Source organism: Oikopleura dioica, chromosome PAR (genome assembly GCF_907165135.1).
Source record: "Oikopleura dioica chromosome PAR, OKI2018_I68_1.0, whole genome shotgun sequence".
In the NCBI taxonomy this organism is placed as follows: domain Eukaryota; kingdom Metazoa; phylum Chordata; class Appendicularia; order Copelata; family Oikopleuridae; genus Oikopleura; species Oikopleura dioica.
Genome location: NC_137293.1, coordinates 11,341,051 through 11,355,843, shown reverse-complemented (window position 1 = coordinate 11,355,843; position 14,793 = coordinate 11,341,051). Strand labels below are relative to the sequence as shown.

The following is a 14,793-nucleotide window of genomic DNA, read 5'->3' as shown; positions in this document are numbered from 1 at the left end:
GCAAAGAATATTAAAGAGCGATGTGAAGGCCTTAAACCTGGGGCGCAGCTTCCGTTGCAGCTTCAAGAGCTCGTATTTTTAACAATTCGTCTCGTATCTTATTGAGCTCTTTTTTAGCTACTTTTTTCGATTTTTGTTGTCGAGCTTTCATTATTTGATAATAATGCAGGTAATGCATAAATGGACCGACAAGGAACACGTGACCGATCGCCAATGATCCTGTATCATCATCTTTTCCATAAATCCTCTTTGAACTGTAAAAATATGAGTAGCCCGCAACAAGCCAGCCAGATATCAAGACGAGAAGAAACGTCGCGACTCCCCAATAAATTTCGCCTCTGATAATGAAAGAAATTCCAAGGGCAATATCGGATCTATAATTTTTCTTCATAAAAGCATAATTCTGAAACTTACAAAATGTCGAAAAGATATAAAAACGCACTCACGCAGATTCTACTCGTATTTTCTTTCGCCACTTCGACTCCTCTCGTCCTCAAGTTCTTCGGATTAAAACATACGAACAAAAGAAGCGAGCCAACGCTAAGAATACCGACTGGTATTTTCCAACCATTTTCTTCAAACCAAAGCTCTGTTTCGTTTCTCATTCTTTCTTGGCATTAATTAAAACGCGGTTGCATTCTTGCCAGAGAGTGCTTGCCACGCAAATTTGCAAATAGAATTTGTAAGAGTGTAAATATAGAAATAAATCATAAATCATGAATTCCAAAATCTACTTTGCCTGGTTTTTTTTGCAACAATAAAATGCCTCGAGCGCTCCCATATTGAAAAAAAATGATTTTCTACTGTCTTAAGGGACCCCCCCCCCGTTTTCGCCATTTTCAATGGCGAACTATTTTTTTTGGGCTTATCATTTTACACGTGCAATAGCGCAAATGAAAGCTCGCTTATAGCGGCTAATTCTCTAGTACAGAGAAAAAAATCCGTCAACGCAAACCTGCCACACGGGGGCGCTGAACTTAGTGAATTTTGAAAAAACGCCGTTTTGGGCCATTTTCAACGGCAAAATCCTTTTTTTTGGGCTTAACTAGAAGTAATCTGGGACTAGATTCAGAACGAATAGAGTTTAATCTTCAAACTCTTGTACAGAGAAGTCATTTGGTTTAGTAAGAAAAATTTTTTCTTAAGAAAAACTTTTTGATGCCATTTTGGCCCTTTTATGGCTCTAAATTGCTCTCTAGCGCCAATTTATGGCCGAAAATCTGAATGCGGTTATCAGATTCTTTCTCAGTGCACTGTAAGCATTCGAAAGACCCCTTATACGTCTATTTTCGATGACATCGAAAAGTCGAAAAAATTGGGATTTTCACGCTTAGTACAAATTACATGCATTTTTACGATTTTCGAGGGTCAAAATTTTGGGTAAAGATGCTCGTAAGGGGGACATATAGTATATCAAAATGATCCTCAGAACACGGGGATTCTAAAAAATGCCACATAGACACCCATCGTAAAGACTTGAGAAATCGGGGGGGGGGGGGATCCACACAACCCAACCCGACCAAAAACCGACCACCGACCGACCAAAAACCGAAAAAAAAGTAAGGCGACCCGACCCACCAAAGCGACCACGGATTACGCCCAATTTCTGGGAGACCGACAAACCCGACCTGGGAAAATGGTGGTCGGTGCCGACCCTAGTAGCTTTATTGGTGCATTTATGCTTAAGTTAAGCTTAACTTCACTCATCATTCGTCAACTAAAATTTTCGATATAGAAAAACTTTAAAGAAAGAAAGTTATGGTTTGTATTTTTATCTTGTGTTGGAAAGCGGAAAATAAATTCAAGTCTTAGACGCAGTGCACCTGCCAAAATGGGCACTCTCTCGTCAGCGCCTCTTGAATTTTGGAAAACAAAATAACTCGAGCACTAGAATTCCCGAAAGTGGCAATTAGCCTTTGCGAAATTGCGATAAATATTTATTTCTGTTTTGTATCAAAGATCACGATTAAAACAGCATAACTGTCCGCGATGTTTAGAAAGTTAAAGATTAATGTCTTTGGCGACAGTTTTTTGAGCCTTTTTCTTGCGCTTGAGGGTAAGCGTTCCCACAATCCTTTTGAAAAAGCCTTCTTTCTCTTTTGCATATTGCGCATAAGCCTCCTCGTCTATCTAAACGTTACAATAAGTCAATTACAGCGTAATTTTGTGAACTACCTGCTCTTGCTCGTGATCGGATTGACTAGCATCTGAAAGGACCGAAACATTATCCAACGAGTCGCCAGCGTCCGAGAAGATACTAAAATAAAAGTTTCATTGAACGATGGTTACAACAGTAGGACGAAAGGTTCTTCTTGTAGATAAGGTTAAAAACCCCCCTTAATAATTAATTGTAATATTTACTTATCATAGTTTTTTATGATTGACTTTGACATTTTCTCTATAAAAATCTCACACAGGAAATAGCTCGAATTTCCCCTTTTGATGAATCATAACTATTTTCTTGCTTTAGCAAAATACTCCCTGGAGAGAGTAAACGTGGTGCGATGCTATCAGAGATCCGATTCAATAGCCTCTGTGCGCGTAAATCTGCATTTTTAGTACACCGCCTCTTGGAGCACTGCACGTTCGCGGCTCCTCAGCGCGGTTTTGTATAGAAAGAGGCCTCTCTCAAAATTTGAATCGAGTGTTAAGAAACACGAAATAGATTCATACACCTAAACTGTGGCTTTCGGAGGTTAAATACTGTTTTGTCTATGTTTGTTAAATGTCTGTTTTTCTTCAATTGTAAAATACAGTATTCACAACTCGAAGGATTTTGCTCGTTAAATCAGCACTAGAATTCTAAAGCCGGCTTCGAACTGCTAGAAACACGTCAGAATCGCGCGAAGCATCTTCAACCGCGAAAAAATACAATTCAATTAGCATAAAGGGTGTGTTTTCTTGCAACAAATTGGCAACGCTGTTTTGGAGTATACGTATTGCAAATCTTTTGGAACTGTTCTTTGCCGCGACTTTTGGAATTGCATGCGTTCTGTGGTTTCGTAGAAAGCTGATGAGTTTTTAAATTTGCGATAAAAATGAAGGATTTTCAACAAGCAGTTTTTGATTTTTAAGCATGTATAAAGTTTATTTACAAGTAATCGGTTTTTGAAAAGTTTTAAAACTTAAAACTGTAGCACTCGAACTCTTCTTTCATCTTCATCCTCTTCCGGTATATTTTTTTTTCTAAAGCCTTACCATTTTTTTGAGTTTGAATCGGCGAAAGTCGAGCTATGTCGAAAATATTTTTTTGAAAGTCGTTTTTGCGATTTTATAATTTTTTGTGTTGTTATGTAAAAATTGAAAGTTTCGAACCCTCTTCGCTCGAAAATTAGGCCCCGAAACTTTTTGGTAAGAAAAATTTTCCGAGATTTTTGAAAAAAGTGGGCTCTCTGCTGCGATCGGAACTTTTTGGAGGTGATTTTGTACAAAAGCGGGAGAATTTGCTGGTTTTTGTTCAACTTTCGCGAGCGATTTGCGGCTCTGGAAAGTTTCTTAAAACTAAAAACTTTTTAATAATCCTCTTCTGCATTGGGGTCCTCGAGTAGCTTCCATCGCAGTTCGGCCGCTTTGCCGGCGATATCTTTCGAGTGATTGAGAAAATATACCGACTTCGAGATTTTCATGCAATATTTAGGCTTACGCGATACTTATGATGGGGTAATTCCCTAAAATGGGAGATTTCTAAAACGTGTCAGAATTTTTTCAATTTGTAAGCTCACAATTAGCATATTTTCGAATGAAAAACGACGCGTCCTCTTTTTTTCTTTTTACTGCTCGTTAGATGGCGCTATTTATAAAGCTCTGATTGGCTAAATAAAAGTATTGTTTTTCGTGAATTCTCGCGGTATCATTATTTTTTCTCAACATTCCTATGTACTGTTCACAGTCTCCAAAAGCATGGTCGATCATTTTCGTCAAAATGGTTGCGTAATCCATGAGTCCATCTTTAGCAAAGTGAAAAAGAGTTCAGAAGCTGCCGCATTTTCATATTAATGCTTGTTGTGCAAATAGCCATCTATTATGGCGGCAAATATAACTAAGGAACGGACATGTTTCCAGCGCTTTCCAATTCTGGAGTGGTATTTTAACCAGCAACAACGTTTCACTTCGAAAAATGGTGATTGCGGCCACTGTTTTGGCGAAAAATTGAATAAACGGATTATTTAACGGTGGATCCTCACTTGTTTTCCTTTGTGACTTTCCATTCTGCACGATCAAGCGCTAAAAATCGACGATAGTTTATGAATTCCGAATACAGATAAAAAAATTCCTTCGCATAAAAATTTCGCGAGTACTTTGGAACTTTCTATAAAAATCACCTCATGGTGGTTTTTTTTTATCTCGCCGCTAAATGGCTTCAAAGCTCATTTATTTGATAATTGGATCAGAGCTTTATCAGAAGATAGAAGGGTTGAAACAGGTGCCTCTTAGTCCTAAATCTTTATTTTCCTGAAAAGTCTTAAAGTACACCTTATCCCTTTCTTTGCATAATAAGAAACTTCCGTCAAGAAACGTCACTTGAAAAAAATGTTTCTCGACGACTCGATGTGGCAATTTTCATCTGATAATTGGCCCCGTGAAACCTAGCGTTTTTCCGATCAAGTCTAATTTGCCCCTTTAGTGGAATTCGAAGAAGAAGCATCAACACTTATTTCATCTTGTAGCGCGGAAAATATGATTTGTGGCGAGGTCGACCGTTAAATTTCCTACGAACATATAAAATCAATAACAGGATTCATAATTCAATTACAGAAGTAAGAGAATCCCCTGAGATCGGCTATCTACACCGCATGTAGCTATGCAGACAGAATGTCAACAGGAAGTCATGCCTTAATAGCTCGTCCTCCTACTTGCGGTATTTTTGGTATTCCAAAGCCATTCAGTCAACCCTACGAAAACGTCACGCTCAAAACCATCTTCCAAGCGTGCGAATAGTTGTCCAACTTTAGTTGAATTAGCTTGGATTAACGAAAACGAACTGTTTTTCACTTGTTCCTGCGGATTCCAGGTGGCCTTTTACTTGCGTGTGAGCGCGATGATTGTAGCATGAGCTTGTTCGATGGTCGTGGAACATTTGGACAATGTTGCTCATCTGTTCGTTTACTTCATCCTGAATTTGTTTCGTTACATTTCGCAGCGGTAATAACATTGTGCTGACATGATGTTGAAAATTAAAATTAAGTATGTTTGGACTTGCCAATAGGAAAGATATTTTCATGAATTTGAGTTATACAGTTGATTGATCCAAAAACGTAAGATCAATCTTGACATGAAAAAGAAGTTCTAAAAATCCACTTCGAGCGTAAGCCAGTTCCGGCCTCGAACATAGAAGAGCCACAAAAAATGCCAGTGATGATTGATGTGCGATTCGGTAAACACCAGGGCGCGCGGAACTGCGTATTTTTACAAGATTCCTGACTGTCAGGGGACAACTCGAAATGAACGGGCCGTTTCCGTCGAGCGGTGCTTCGCCGGGGCTTAGAAAGAAGCCAGCTCGCCAGTCGCCCGACAACAAGTTCCACCGAATCCCGCTTTTACGATAAGAGGAACATGCTCTCGTGCGAGTCGATTAGAGTATCAGGGATGGATTATTTGACGATAAGTACTCGACGATAAAACCTGGAAAACACCTATTCTACGAACCAGAGATAGTATTAGAAAGAGATTAGCAATTAAGAATCTTGAGGACGTGGACATGGCTAGCTTTTGTTTTCAAGATTTAGCACTGTGACACCCTTATTTCTATTTTATTAAGAAAAGCTATTATCGAATCTCACCTTAGTATCTAGATGTTTTGTTCTTGAACGAAACTCGTGCTCCAAGTCGGTAAGGTAGAGAAGAGTCTTTGAGTGCTGATCACGTTGAGGGTTTCTGCTTTGAACGGAAAGCTTTTTGAGGGTTCGAGAAAGATTGCTAAAACAATTTCATTGCAACCTCGATTTGAGAGCGTTCTAATCGAAGAGATCTTGGAATAACAGATTCATTAGAAATTGCCGAATAAAAGGTCAGTTTAAAAAATTGAAAAGGTTCGAACTTGAAATTGGAATTTTAACTTGAAAACGAAGAATTTGTCGTTTTTGCAGAAAATGTTATCTGAAAAGGGGTTATCACGTTTTCACGCGTTTAGTTGGTGAATGCGAAAAGTGTTTCTTTCCGTTATCTTCATGCGGTTAATTGCAGCTTGCGAGCATACTCGCCCATTACTGCCACGTTCTCTGCATTCTTTGTTTTTTTCTAAACTTGATCATCACATATTTACTGGGCATTGAAGGTGCAACCGCAGGCCTAGTGGTTAGCGAGTAACTACGTTGTTATCCCAGCAGAAATGCTTGACAAAATAGCAGCGCAGTTTTTTTCTCGATATTTTTTCCTGAATGTCTGATTGAATACAAAATTGACAAAGTAGACCAGTTCTTTGGTTCGGCAATCTGTCCAAAAAACCTGAGTCAGGGTCCTAAAAGTGCTCTGATAAAAGCGGCTTTTTTAAAAGCGCTAGAAAAATACTGTCCAATCAAAATCTTTCAAGATCCTGACTCAGGTTTTCTACACAGGTTGCCGTGCCGTTATTTAAGTATAATAAGTAACTTATTTTTTATCTGTTTTTCGGAAATTTTTTAATTTATAAAAGAAAAATAAAATCAAAACGACCCAAAAGGAGGGTAAGAATAATTTATTTAGGAAGCTCACATTTGTTAAAAATTGTTTCTACTGAGCACTTGTAATTTACAAGTTGTAAAAGTATCTGCGCTCATGTTCCGCCCAGCTTTTTCCAATTTCTGATTTTTAAATAAAAAAGTGAACAAGAGAAGCTCCGTGACTTTCAGTAATGGTAGACAAGTGGTTAATGAAGATAAGCAAATCAAACATAGATAATTTCAAGTTAACGTTAGAGGTCTGCTTAGCTTGACCTCGACCAGGATTTTTTTGTGTAATCTTGTCGGGTGATAAAACTCCTAATGCTCTTGCAAATGCGGCTTCTTATCCCAACATATTTCTGCTTCCAGAGCATCAATTTTAGTCAAAGAAAAAATCAAGGAAGAAAGCTTTCGCTAAATAACTTGAAAGTTCAGATTTTAAAAAAATGTGCTCGTTTCGAACTTTTTTCACACGTATTCGTTGGCTACATTCCGATATACAGAAATGCGCCTTGCTTATATTTAAAGAGAAAAGAAGTAATTATGAAAAATTTTAGAATTTCCAGGTGGATAATTTTGGGCCGCGAGAGTCGCTGGACGGGCTTATTTGCCAGACACCTTGGGTGTGATGACGTTTGCGGGTCAACGTTTTGCCCGCTGCCCGTAAAATACAGGTTAAACGTGCTACTGGCTGGACAGGGTTAAGGGTACAACCGTCGATTACCCCAATGACCGGTTATGTTAAATTTTTCATCGGAAATGAATTCCTCATAAAATTCTGACCAAAAAAGGTCCAAACGTTTAATTCATAACGTCAAGCGTTTTCATAATAATTAGAGTTTTAATTGATTTCTTTACTAGAAAGAATTTTTTCCGAAAAAATTTTTGGTGTCCGATACTTTCAAATAAGGCGTCGTTTTGAAGCTCAGAACAAGATGAGGATTATGGCGAGATCATTAATTCTTGAACTAAGAAATTTTAGCTTCTAGAGACAAAAATGCGTCGCCAAATTTTGAAAAATGCTTAATTTTAGCAAAATCATAGAGACACAATTTTCAAAAAATTAATTTTGGTATTTTTCCTTTTTCAATCAAGAAAACCTTCTGTCATTTTTAAGATGAAGGTTCAATTTACATATAAAAAATATAATCAGGCTGAGTTTTCAAGCTACTTTTCGAGCTATTTCGCCGTTTATTCAGTCTTTTTTTGCAACAATGATATTTTTAAGCTAGAAATTAGCCGACTTTTCATTGAGCTATTCAAAAACGCCTCTGACAGATTAAAGATCTAAGATAGTTTAACTTTTAGAGGCCATATGATACCCGCTATCCATGCCATGTAAAGGGTTATTCAAGGCTAATGTTGGGGAAATCGAAGGTAGTACCCTTAAGCAAAACAAAAGTCAAAGCGTATAATAGGGGGGGGCTGACCCTTTGCCACAAATCCGAGCGATTTCCACGTGCTTGTTACGCAGAGTTCCACAAAATTGCAGTATCTGGAGAGAAATTTATGAGCATGAAGATAAGGTATGGACAACTGAACTATAAAATTTTAAAACTTAAAATGAATTGATTTAAAATAGCCACTCTTTCTTCAATTGGAAATTTTAATTCACAATTTTGAGTACGCAAAAAAATAGACGAAAAGAACACTCAAAACGGCGCAAAAAATAACAGTCAGTAAGACTATCACGAGAAAATAACCAACGGTTGACATTTTTTCATTTAAATTTTTCTTCGTTTATGATTCTCTGAATTTGAAAGAAAAAAAAATCTCGAACCCTTTCGCAATGAAGCGGCAATGATTGAAAGTTTCATCTTCGTTAGATTCTTCTGGACAAAGTTGACGTGACCTCTTCTCAATCTCTCTCTATTGATGACTGTGACCTGAGCTGTCACGATTGCTTCGCGTCGCGGGCTAGCTAGCGCCCTCACTCGCGCGCCGCGCTGCGCTCGCGCCTCTTAGCTCCATCCGAGCCAGGGTCACCAAGAAAACGCTTACCTTATGTAAAAAACGTCAAGACTATTTCCTCATCCCCTTCCTACGTTCCTTACAAATTTTTAACTGCAAGCCTACAAAAGCAAGGCTTTAAACATATCATCGACGTTTCCATGTAAACAAAAAACCAATAGAGGACCTTAGACCTACGAAATTGATTTCTAGTCAATAATTTTTGAGATGGCGTTCAACATTAAGGGAGAATCCCGCTGTATTTGGTAGTAAACTTTATGCTGAACAATCTTAAAACCAGAAATCCCAGTACTATGTGAACCCTGTTCGATTTTAAACAAGCGAGATAGAATCTTGCATCACAGAAAACGGCATGTTCGGCAAGTTATCTCACATTTCATTCCATAGAATCGCCCGTTCCAAGCCGCGTTATCAATTAATCGCACTCTATTATCTCGTACTCAAAATACTACGTGTAAGATAAGCTAATGGAAAATCGGTCGGCCTTGGGAACGGATTTTTATAGATTCGTGGATCATTCTTTGCGGCTGAAAATTTCGTCTACGGTTTCTAATTGCGAAACAGAATTAGACGGTTATTCTTCACCGTCGTCTTTAGAGGCTTCTCTCACAGTTCTAATTCAATTAATAATAGCTCCGAAAATCTGACACGACAATCCGTCATTCGGCGCTTTATTTTTCACTCTGCCGGTAGATATTTGCGAAACAGAGCTTTCTGGGCAGAGATTTATCGAGAAATGGGATCTCACGTTTGGGGCTGTGATGTTTTGGGTAGGCACCGCTATGTTCGAGCGCCGAATATTTATTTTTTCGCTAAACAGTCGGAGGTGAAAGTTCTCTGCTTTTACTGTTAAATATTATCTTTATCATCTTATGCAAGAGAGGGTTGAGACAAACCAGAAGGAACTTACAAAGAAGGAAAACCGAAAATGAGATTGCGGGGGTGAACGGAACCGACTTACACTAGAATTTTTAGACTCAGGGAGAAAGAAAGAGAGGTGTCTTTTTAGCAATTTCGCGCAAACGACAAGAAATTCAATTACTCAATTTGATGTCTAAATTATCGAAAAAGAGGCGTCAGTAATTAGCGATTAATAATGATGCAATTATTTGTGAAACCATAAGTTAATCGCCCTCCGATTTCACTTATTAACCCCACTACCACTTTTATCAATCGAAGTAACCTTTCTAGGAACGTCAAAAATTAACGAGCGGCACTCCCAGCTGTGATAACAGAAGAAGAGTAACTTGTTTAGAGAAGAGAATTTGCGATTTTCTCTTATCCTCGCGATCTCCGCTGACCGTAAAATTGCGAAACGATGGCTGCACGTGGATTATTCGTAACCTCAAAAGATCAACTCCGACATCATAATATTTGCATAATACAAACTGCACCTAAGCTGAGTTCGAATGTCGAACAGGGGGCACCCTGAAAGGTTCAGGGCAAGATTGACCCTTGCCAAGCTCGGAAGAGGAAGAGAAAAAATAAACTTAGATATTTTTTATAGAAGACACTATCTTGACGAGCAAAGAACAATGCTTCATATTTTAGATAAGGCTCCATCGTAAATAATCGGCTTGAAAGTTCGAGCTGATAAAAAATTCCAGCGCGTGTGGCGGGCCAAAATGCGTGTAAGAATGCGGATTTTTACTTCGCAGTATCTGAAGGATTTTTTTTGCGATTACATTGTAATCCCGATTAGTAGCCACGTTTTTTCTCTCAGCCAAGTGTCGAGCGACGACGATTTCTCGAAAGAGTTCACTGAATCAGCAGTTTATTACAGTATGGGAACGGACTTTCAGACCCTTACGTTAGATTACAGCCGGACACCCTTAGAATTGCAGCTAACCCTCTCATTTTCTGCTTTTATTATGGTCCGCGTGTCAAGGACTCTGTGCTGTCCCTTTGATTCAGTTCAAGCACTTAATGACTGTATGAAGCAGCGGTTTTGGAGCCTTTGATTAAAACCCTTCTAGCACTGATGTCTTTTTGAACGCATCGGCTCGAGCAAATTATACCTTGCCAGGCTTAGCGTACCACTGATTTCCACGGCTAAGATGGACATACTTGGATATATTTGACTTTCTCAGCACATGACACTTACAAATCTCCCCAAGACAGTTTTTATCAAGAATTGCTTGCTAGCTTCAGCAAAATACTCAAGCAACTTGAAATTTATAAGTTCAAATTCAGCCAAAAATTCGAACAAAACGTGCATGCTCGTGGAAAAATCCTGTTTGGAAATGGGAACTCTCCGGTCCAAAAATATTGGAAGGAATGTTTTGCCTGACTGGGGCGTTGGTGCCCATCCCCATCCTTTACGCGTAAGTGACCAGTAGCTCGTAGTGTGGGTCAGTTAAAATACTTGCTTGTTAACCACTCAGTGTGTTGATTTTCTTGTTTGGGAAATATGCTTCGAACTTTTTTTTAAAGTCGTGAGAACTAATAAAACAAATAAATTGTTCCTTTCATTTTTGGTCCAAAAAGATCATTGACTCAACCTCACGCTGACTCAAGCTCATGTTTTATCAAGTTATAATTGACCAGTTGTTTGAGCCCTAAGCATGTAGCACTTGACTTCATGCCTTATCAATTCTATTCCGATAATTGCTCGTCCTAATCATTTTATTCTTTCTTGTTAAAAGTACAAACAACGCCCAGATTCGTTTTATTCCACTTCTTGCCCTTTTTTTATTTATCGCATGTTTGGGATAGAAACAGTTCGTTTCGAACGACTTCAATTGTAAATTACAAGCTTTAAAAATAAATCTCGCAAAATTGATCAAAACGAGCTCGGACTCTAACCGCTTTTCTGTTCGTTTTAAATTTTACGTTTATAGTAAAAGATAAATGATAACTGTCCGCAACTGTCGCGAATGAACGTGTTAATCGACCAAAAATATGCGACTGTGACACGTTTTTTCGCAATAATTGACGATCTCATATTAGCTTATTTTATCTTTAATTATCATTTTATGCTGATCAAAGCTCAGCAGCCTGCTGAAAAAAACTTATATCAGGGTCCTAAAAGAGATTTAGCGAGAGCCGCGTAGCGGCTTTTCTAAGAACGAAGCCGCAAAACGGCTTCTCTTTTTTGAAAAGCCGCTACGCGGCTATTATTCAAGCTCTTTCAGGATCTTGTCTCTGATTGCCGGGCCCAGATGCTGATTAATTGAAAAAATCCGGAAGGAGTAAAAATTTCGCGTGAATCAGAAAAAAGTGGAAAATGCGAACCATGTTAGATAATTCTCTGGAGCAATTAGGGCGAATCGCGCAGTTAGCTTTAGAATCTAATTGAAAAAACGGTGTAAAATTTCATCAGTCTTATTCAACCCTGAAATCTTAAATTTTTAGACCTTTTTTTTGTTTGAGCGCTTTAAAGAGCCTTTATATTTTATGAAAATAAAGAGCGACACGGATTTTTAGAAATTTTTAGTTCGGCGAGAACGCTATTTTTCAGAACGTTTTTTCTGGCTTTACGCAATTTTCCAGCCTGTGAAAACAAAACGGATTCAAAGAGTGCGATGATATAAGAGAGTTTATCTAAATAAATCACCGCGAAATTGGAAAAACGTTGGCGGATCATTTCTTTTTCTCTTCAAGCCAAGAAGAACTTGTAATTGAAAGAAAATCAGCAAGCCGTGAAATGGCTCAGTGTTATTTTTTAATGAATCTCCTGGCGTCAAGAAAACGAGTTCTACGGTTGGTTTTCTAATCCTCTTCTGTGTTTCCTAGTGGTCGATTAAAATCACCTTGGCGTTTATTAGAAGATGTCCCTTATCTCACCTTATCGCTTAACTTCTCGGAGCATGCGCCAGACCGAATTATGAAAACAGGCGTGCCACCGTTAGATAGGCCCTGGTTTTCACAGGTCATTCTTTTTGAAAAGAAGAGGAGCGAAAAAGTAGACGCAAAAAAGAACTCGTTGTCAACGGTCGTGAATATGACCACGTCGCATGATTCGCAGGAAGCCAGATCATCGCGGATTGTTTGAGCTACAAATTTAGCGGACACCAGTTCGTGGATTTCAATCAGTTTGTTGCCGGTAAACCTTAATCCCGTTTTGATTAAACATTACTGCGTGAATCCTTCGAAGACAGGATTATTAACGTGGCCAAGGGTAGAATGGAGAAAATCATTTCTGGGATGATAATTGATGGTTTTTTCATAAAATTCAAACTTGAAGTTTGAGCTTTAGAGACTTTTTCTCGATTCGTTGTTCAATAGAACGCATGAGAAAATTTACGAGCAGCTAAGCTAAAGATCTGTTAAACTGAGCATGAATTTGTATTTTCGAAACAGATTAATTCACCAGTACTCATCTAGCCCAAAATACTAATTACCCAGGGTCAGTTTTAAAAATTCGACTGCAAGCTTGATTCGAGATAGTGATACAAATTTTTGAATAAAGAAGGATCATTGAACAACTCGGCTGCACGGCAAATATTTACGGTAACGTAAATTATGGAACTTTTGGTCGAGGAGGCACTCGAGTTGTCTACTCGGCGAAAACTCATTCATGAACATTTTAAAATTGATAGTTCCGTCAAGAGAAGAGTATTTTTAGAGAAACTCTTAAGAAGAATAAAGAATTACGTGTAGTTTTCAGAAATTAGTATTACTAAGAATGGAATAACTGTTGAGCCGTCATCGTCAACAAACTGTAAATAAGATCGACCATCAAAGAAGCAGTAACACGTAGCTAACAGATTACGGTAGAAGCGAGAGCTTGATCGATGAGCTGGACGTCGCGGGTGATCTCTTCGCGGCGCTGGAGGAGGAACTCAAGAATTGGATCATTTTTTCCTTGAGGACTCTTTTCTTCGTCTTCGATTTCCGCAAGAATTCGGGAGAAGTTTTCTTCTAACTCTGCAATCGAAGGTGTTTTCTTTTTTTGGTTGAAATTTTAAGAAAAATCTCGCCATTGATCAATTCTGATAAGCAAGCTGTAGTTCAGCTAAAAGTGCTGCTCTTGATGCTATTTTTTAAGCACTTCCAATAAAAATACCGAGCCTCAAGAAGATTGGCCACGACAGGTCGTTATTCGCATTCTTTCGACAAATAACGCTCAAAATCAAAAGCAATTTCAACCAAATTCCTGAGTCGCGTCTGGGCATGCACTTAAAAACGTTACGTCTTCTGGGGGCGCACATCTGCTGGGCATCGAACTTACAACTGTCAACTCTTCCGAATCAAGTTCTGCTTCCGTTTGGCACTCTTAATTGGATGGTTGAGTATGGTGGTTAGGTAAGGGGAAGGAAACGAAAACATGGCGATGTCGACTCCTTATCGGAACGTGAGGATGTTATCATTCCCGCGGGATATCCGGAATATGCATAATTATCTCTTCCGCGCTCATAACCCCGCTAGAACTAACACAATCTTCCCTATTAAAAAATGCTCATTGAGCACATTCTCAACTAAAGTTAAATTATATATGCACAGATGGACTGATAAGAGCCGAAAACGGTAGCTTCTCTAAACGGACCTGAGTCGATAAAAACCACGAGATGTTTTTCTAGCGAGCGTGTGGTTAGTCGATCAAAGTGAAGGCTTTCGAATATATTTCTGCATGTCGAATTCCGACCAGCATGTTGAATTGAGCCTCTATTATTTGATCAAAAAATAGGCGGAAATTCAGGGATAAAAAAAAGGATATTTTCATGTTGTCATTTTTAATCAGAGTACTAGGAATACTTATGACACAAGAGATATACTTCCTCCCCGAAAAAATCGTCATAAAAACCTCTATTTGAAGTACAGTCTGGTTACCTTTGTGATTCTTTGCGGAAGAGAACTGAAGAGCCACCGACCGGCGATGCTGTCTCGCTGTCGTCTGCACACTTGCTTCGCGACATTTTGCAGTCTGGCACTGGACAGCCATGTTGATTGCCTTTCTTTCATCAGTTGAGGTTGACGAGCTCCGGAAAGATGGCTGGATGGTTTGAGTGTCTTTTGAGTTGTTCGGAAAACTGACATGACGATTTTAGAGGATTGATTCACGGAATTAAGCACCACAGTGCGGCTATCCTACATTCCGGGATTTTGGTCTGATCCTTACGCGCCCAAGATATCAGTGGTTTCTGTCGATTACAGTAACACTTAGGAGAAGTTTTAATAAGAACATGTCCTTGATCCTTTTTCGAGCCTAGATACTTGTTCAAAAAGAAATCACTTGATTCCT

At 38.8% G+C, this 14,793-nt stretch overlaps 1 protein-coding gene across 1 annotated transcript; it reads right to left on the bottom strand.

The window, feature by feature from the left end:
* Positions 1 to 3,073: 3,073 nt before the first annotated feature.
* Positions 3,074 to 8,510, bottom strand: LOC145704199 (uncharacterized). Its single transcript, XM_081781637.1, has 4 exons — positions 8,427 to 8,510; positions 5,781 to 5,892; positions 5,001 to 5,113; positions 3,074 to 3,949 (listed from the first exon to the last, which is right to left on the bottom strand). Exons 1-4 carry the CDS (start codon positions 8,453 to 8,455, stop codon positions 3,781 to 3,783), a joined length of 423 nt encoding a protein of 140 aa, XP_081637763.1. The 5' UTR covers positions 8,456 to 8,510; the 3' UTR covers positions 3,074 to 3,780.
* Positions 8,511 to 14,793: the final 6,283 nt, after the last annotated feature.

What these genes read in the sequence shown, in the direction of transcription:
- LOC145704199 (XM_081781637.1), bottom strand. Translation starts at nt 8,455, where the DNA reads ATGAAACTTTCAATCATTGCCGCTTCATT. An exon ending in CAAAACATCTAGATACTAAG is followed by an intron (nt 5,114 to 5,780) that starts GTGAGATTCGAT and finishes AAACAAATTCAG; the next exon opens with GATGAAGTAAACGAACAGAT. An exon ending in AAAGGCCACCTGGAATCCGC is followed by an intron (nt 3,950 to 5,000) that starts AGGAACAAGTGA and finishes TCACTTTGCTAA; the next exon opens with AGATGGACTCATGGATTACG.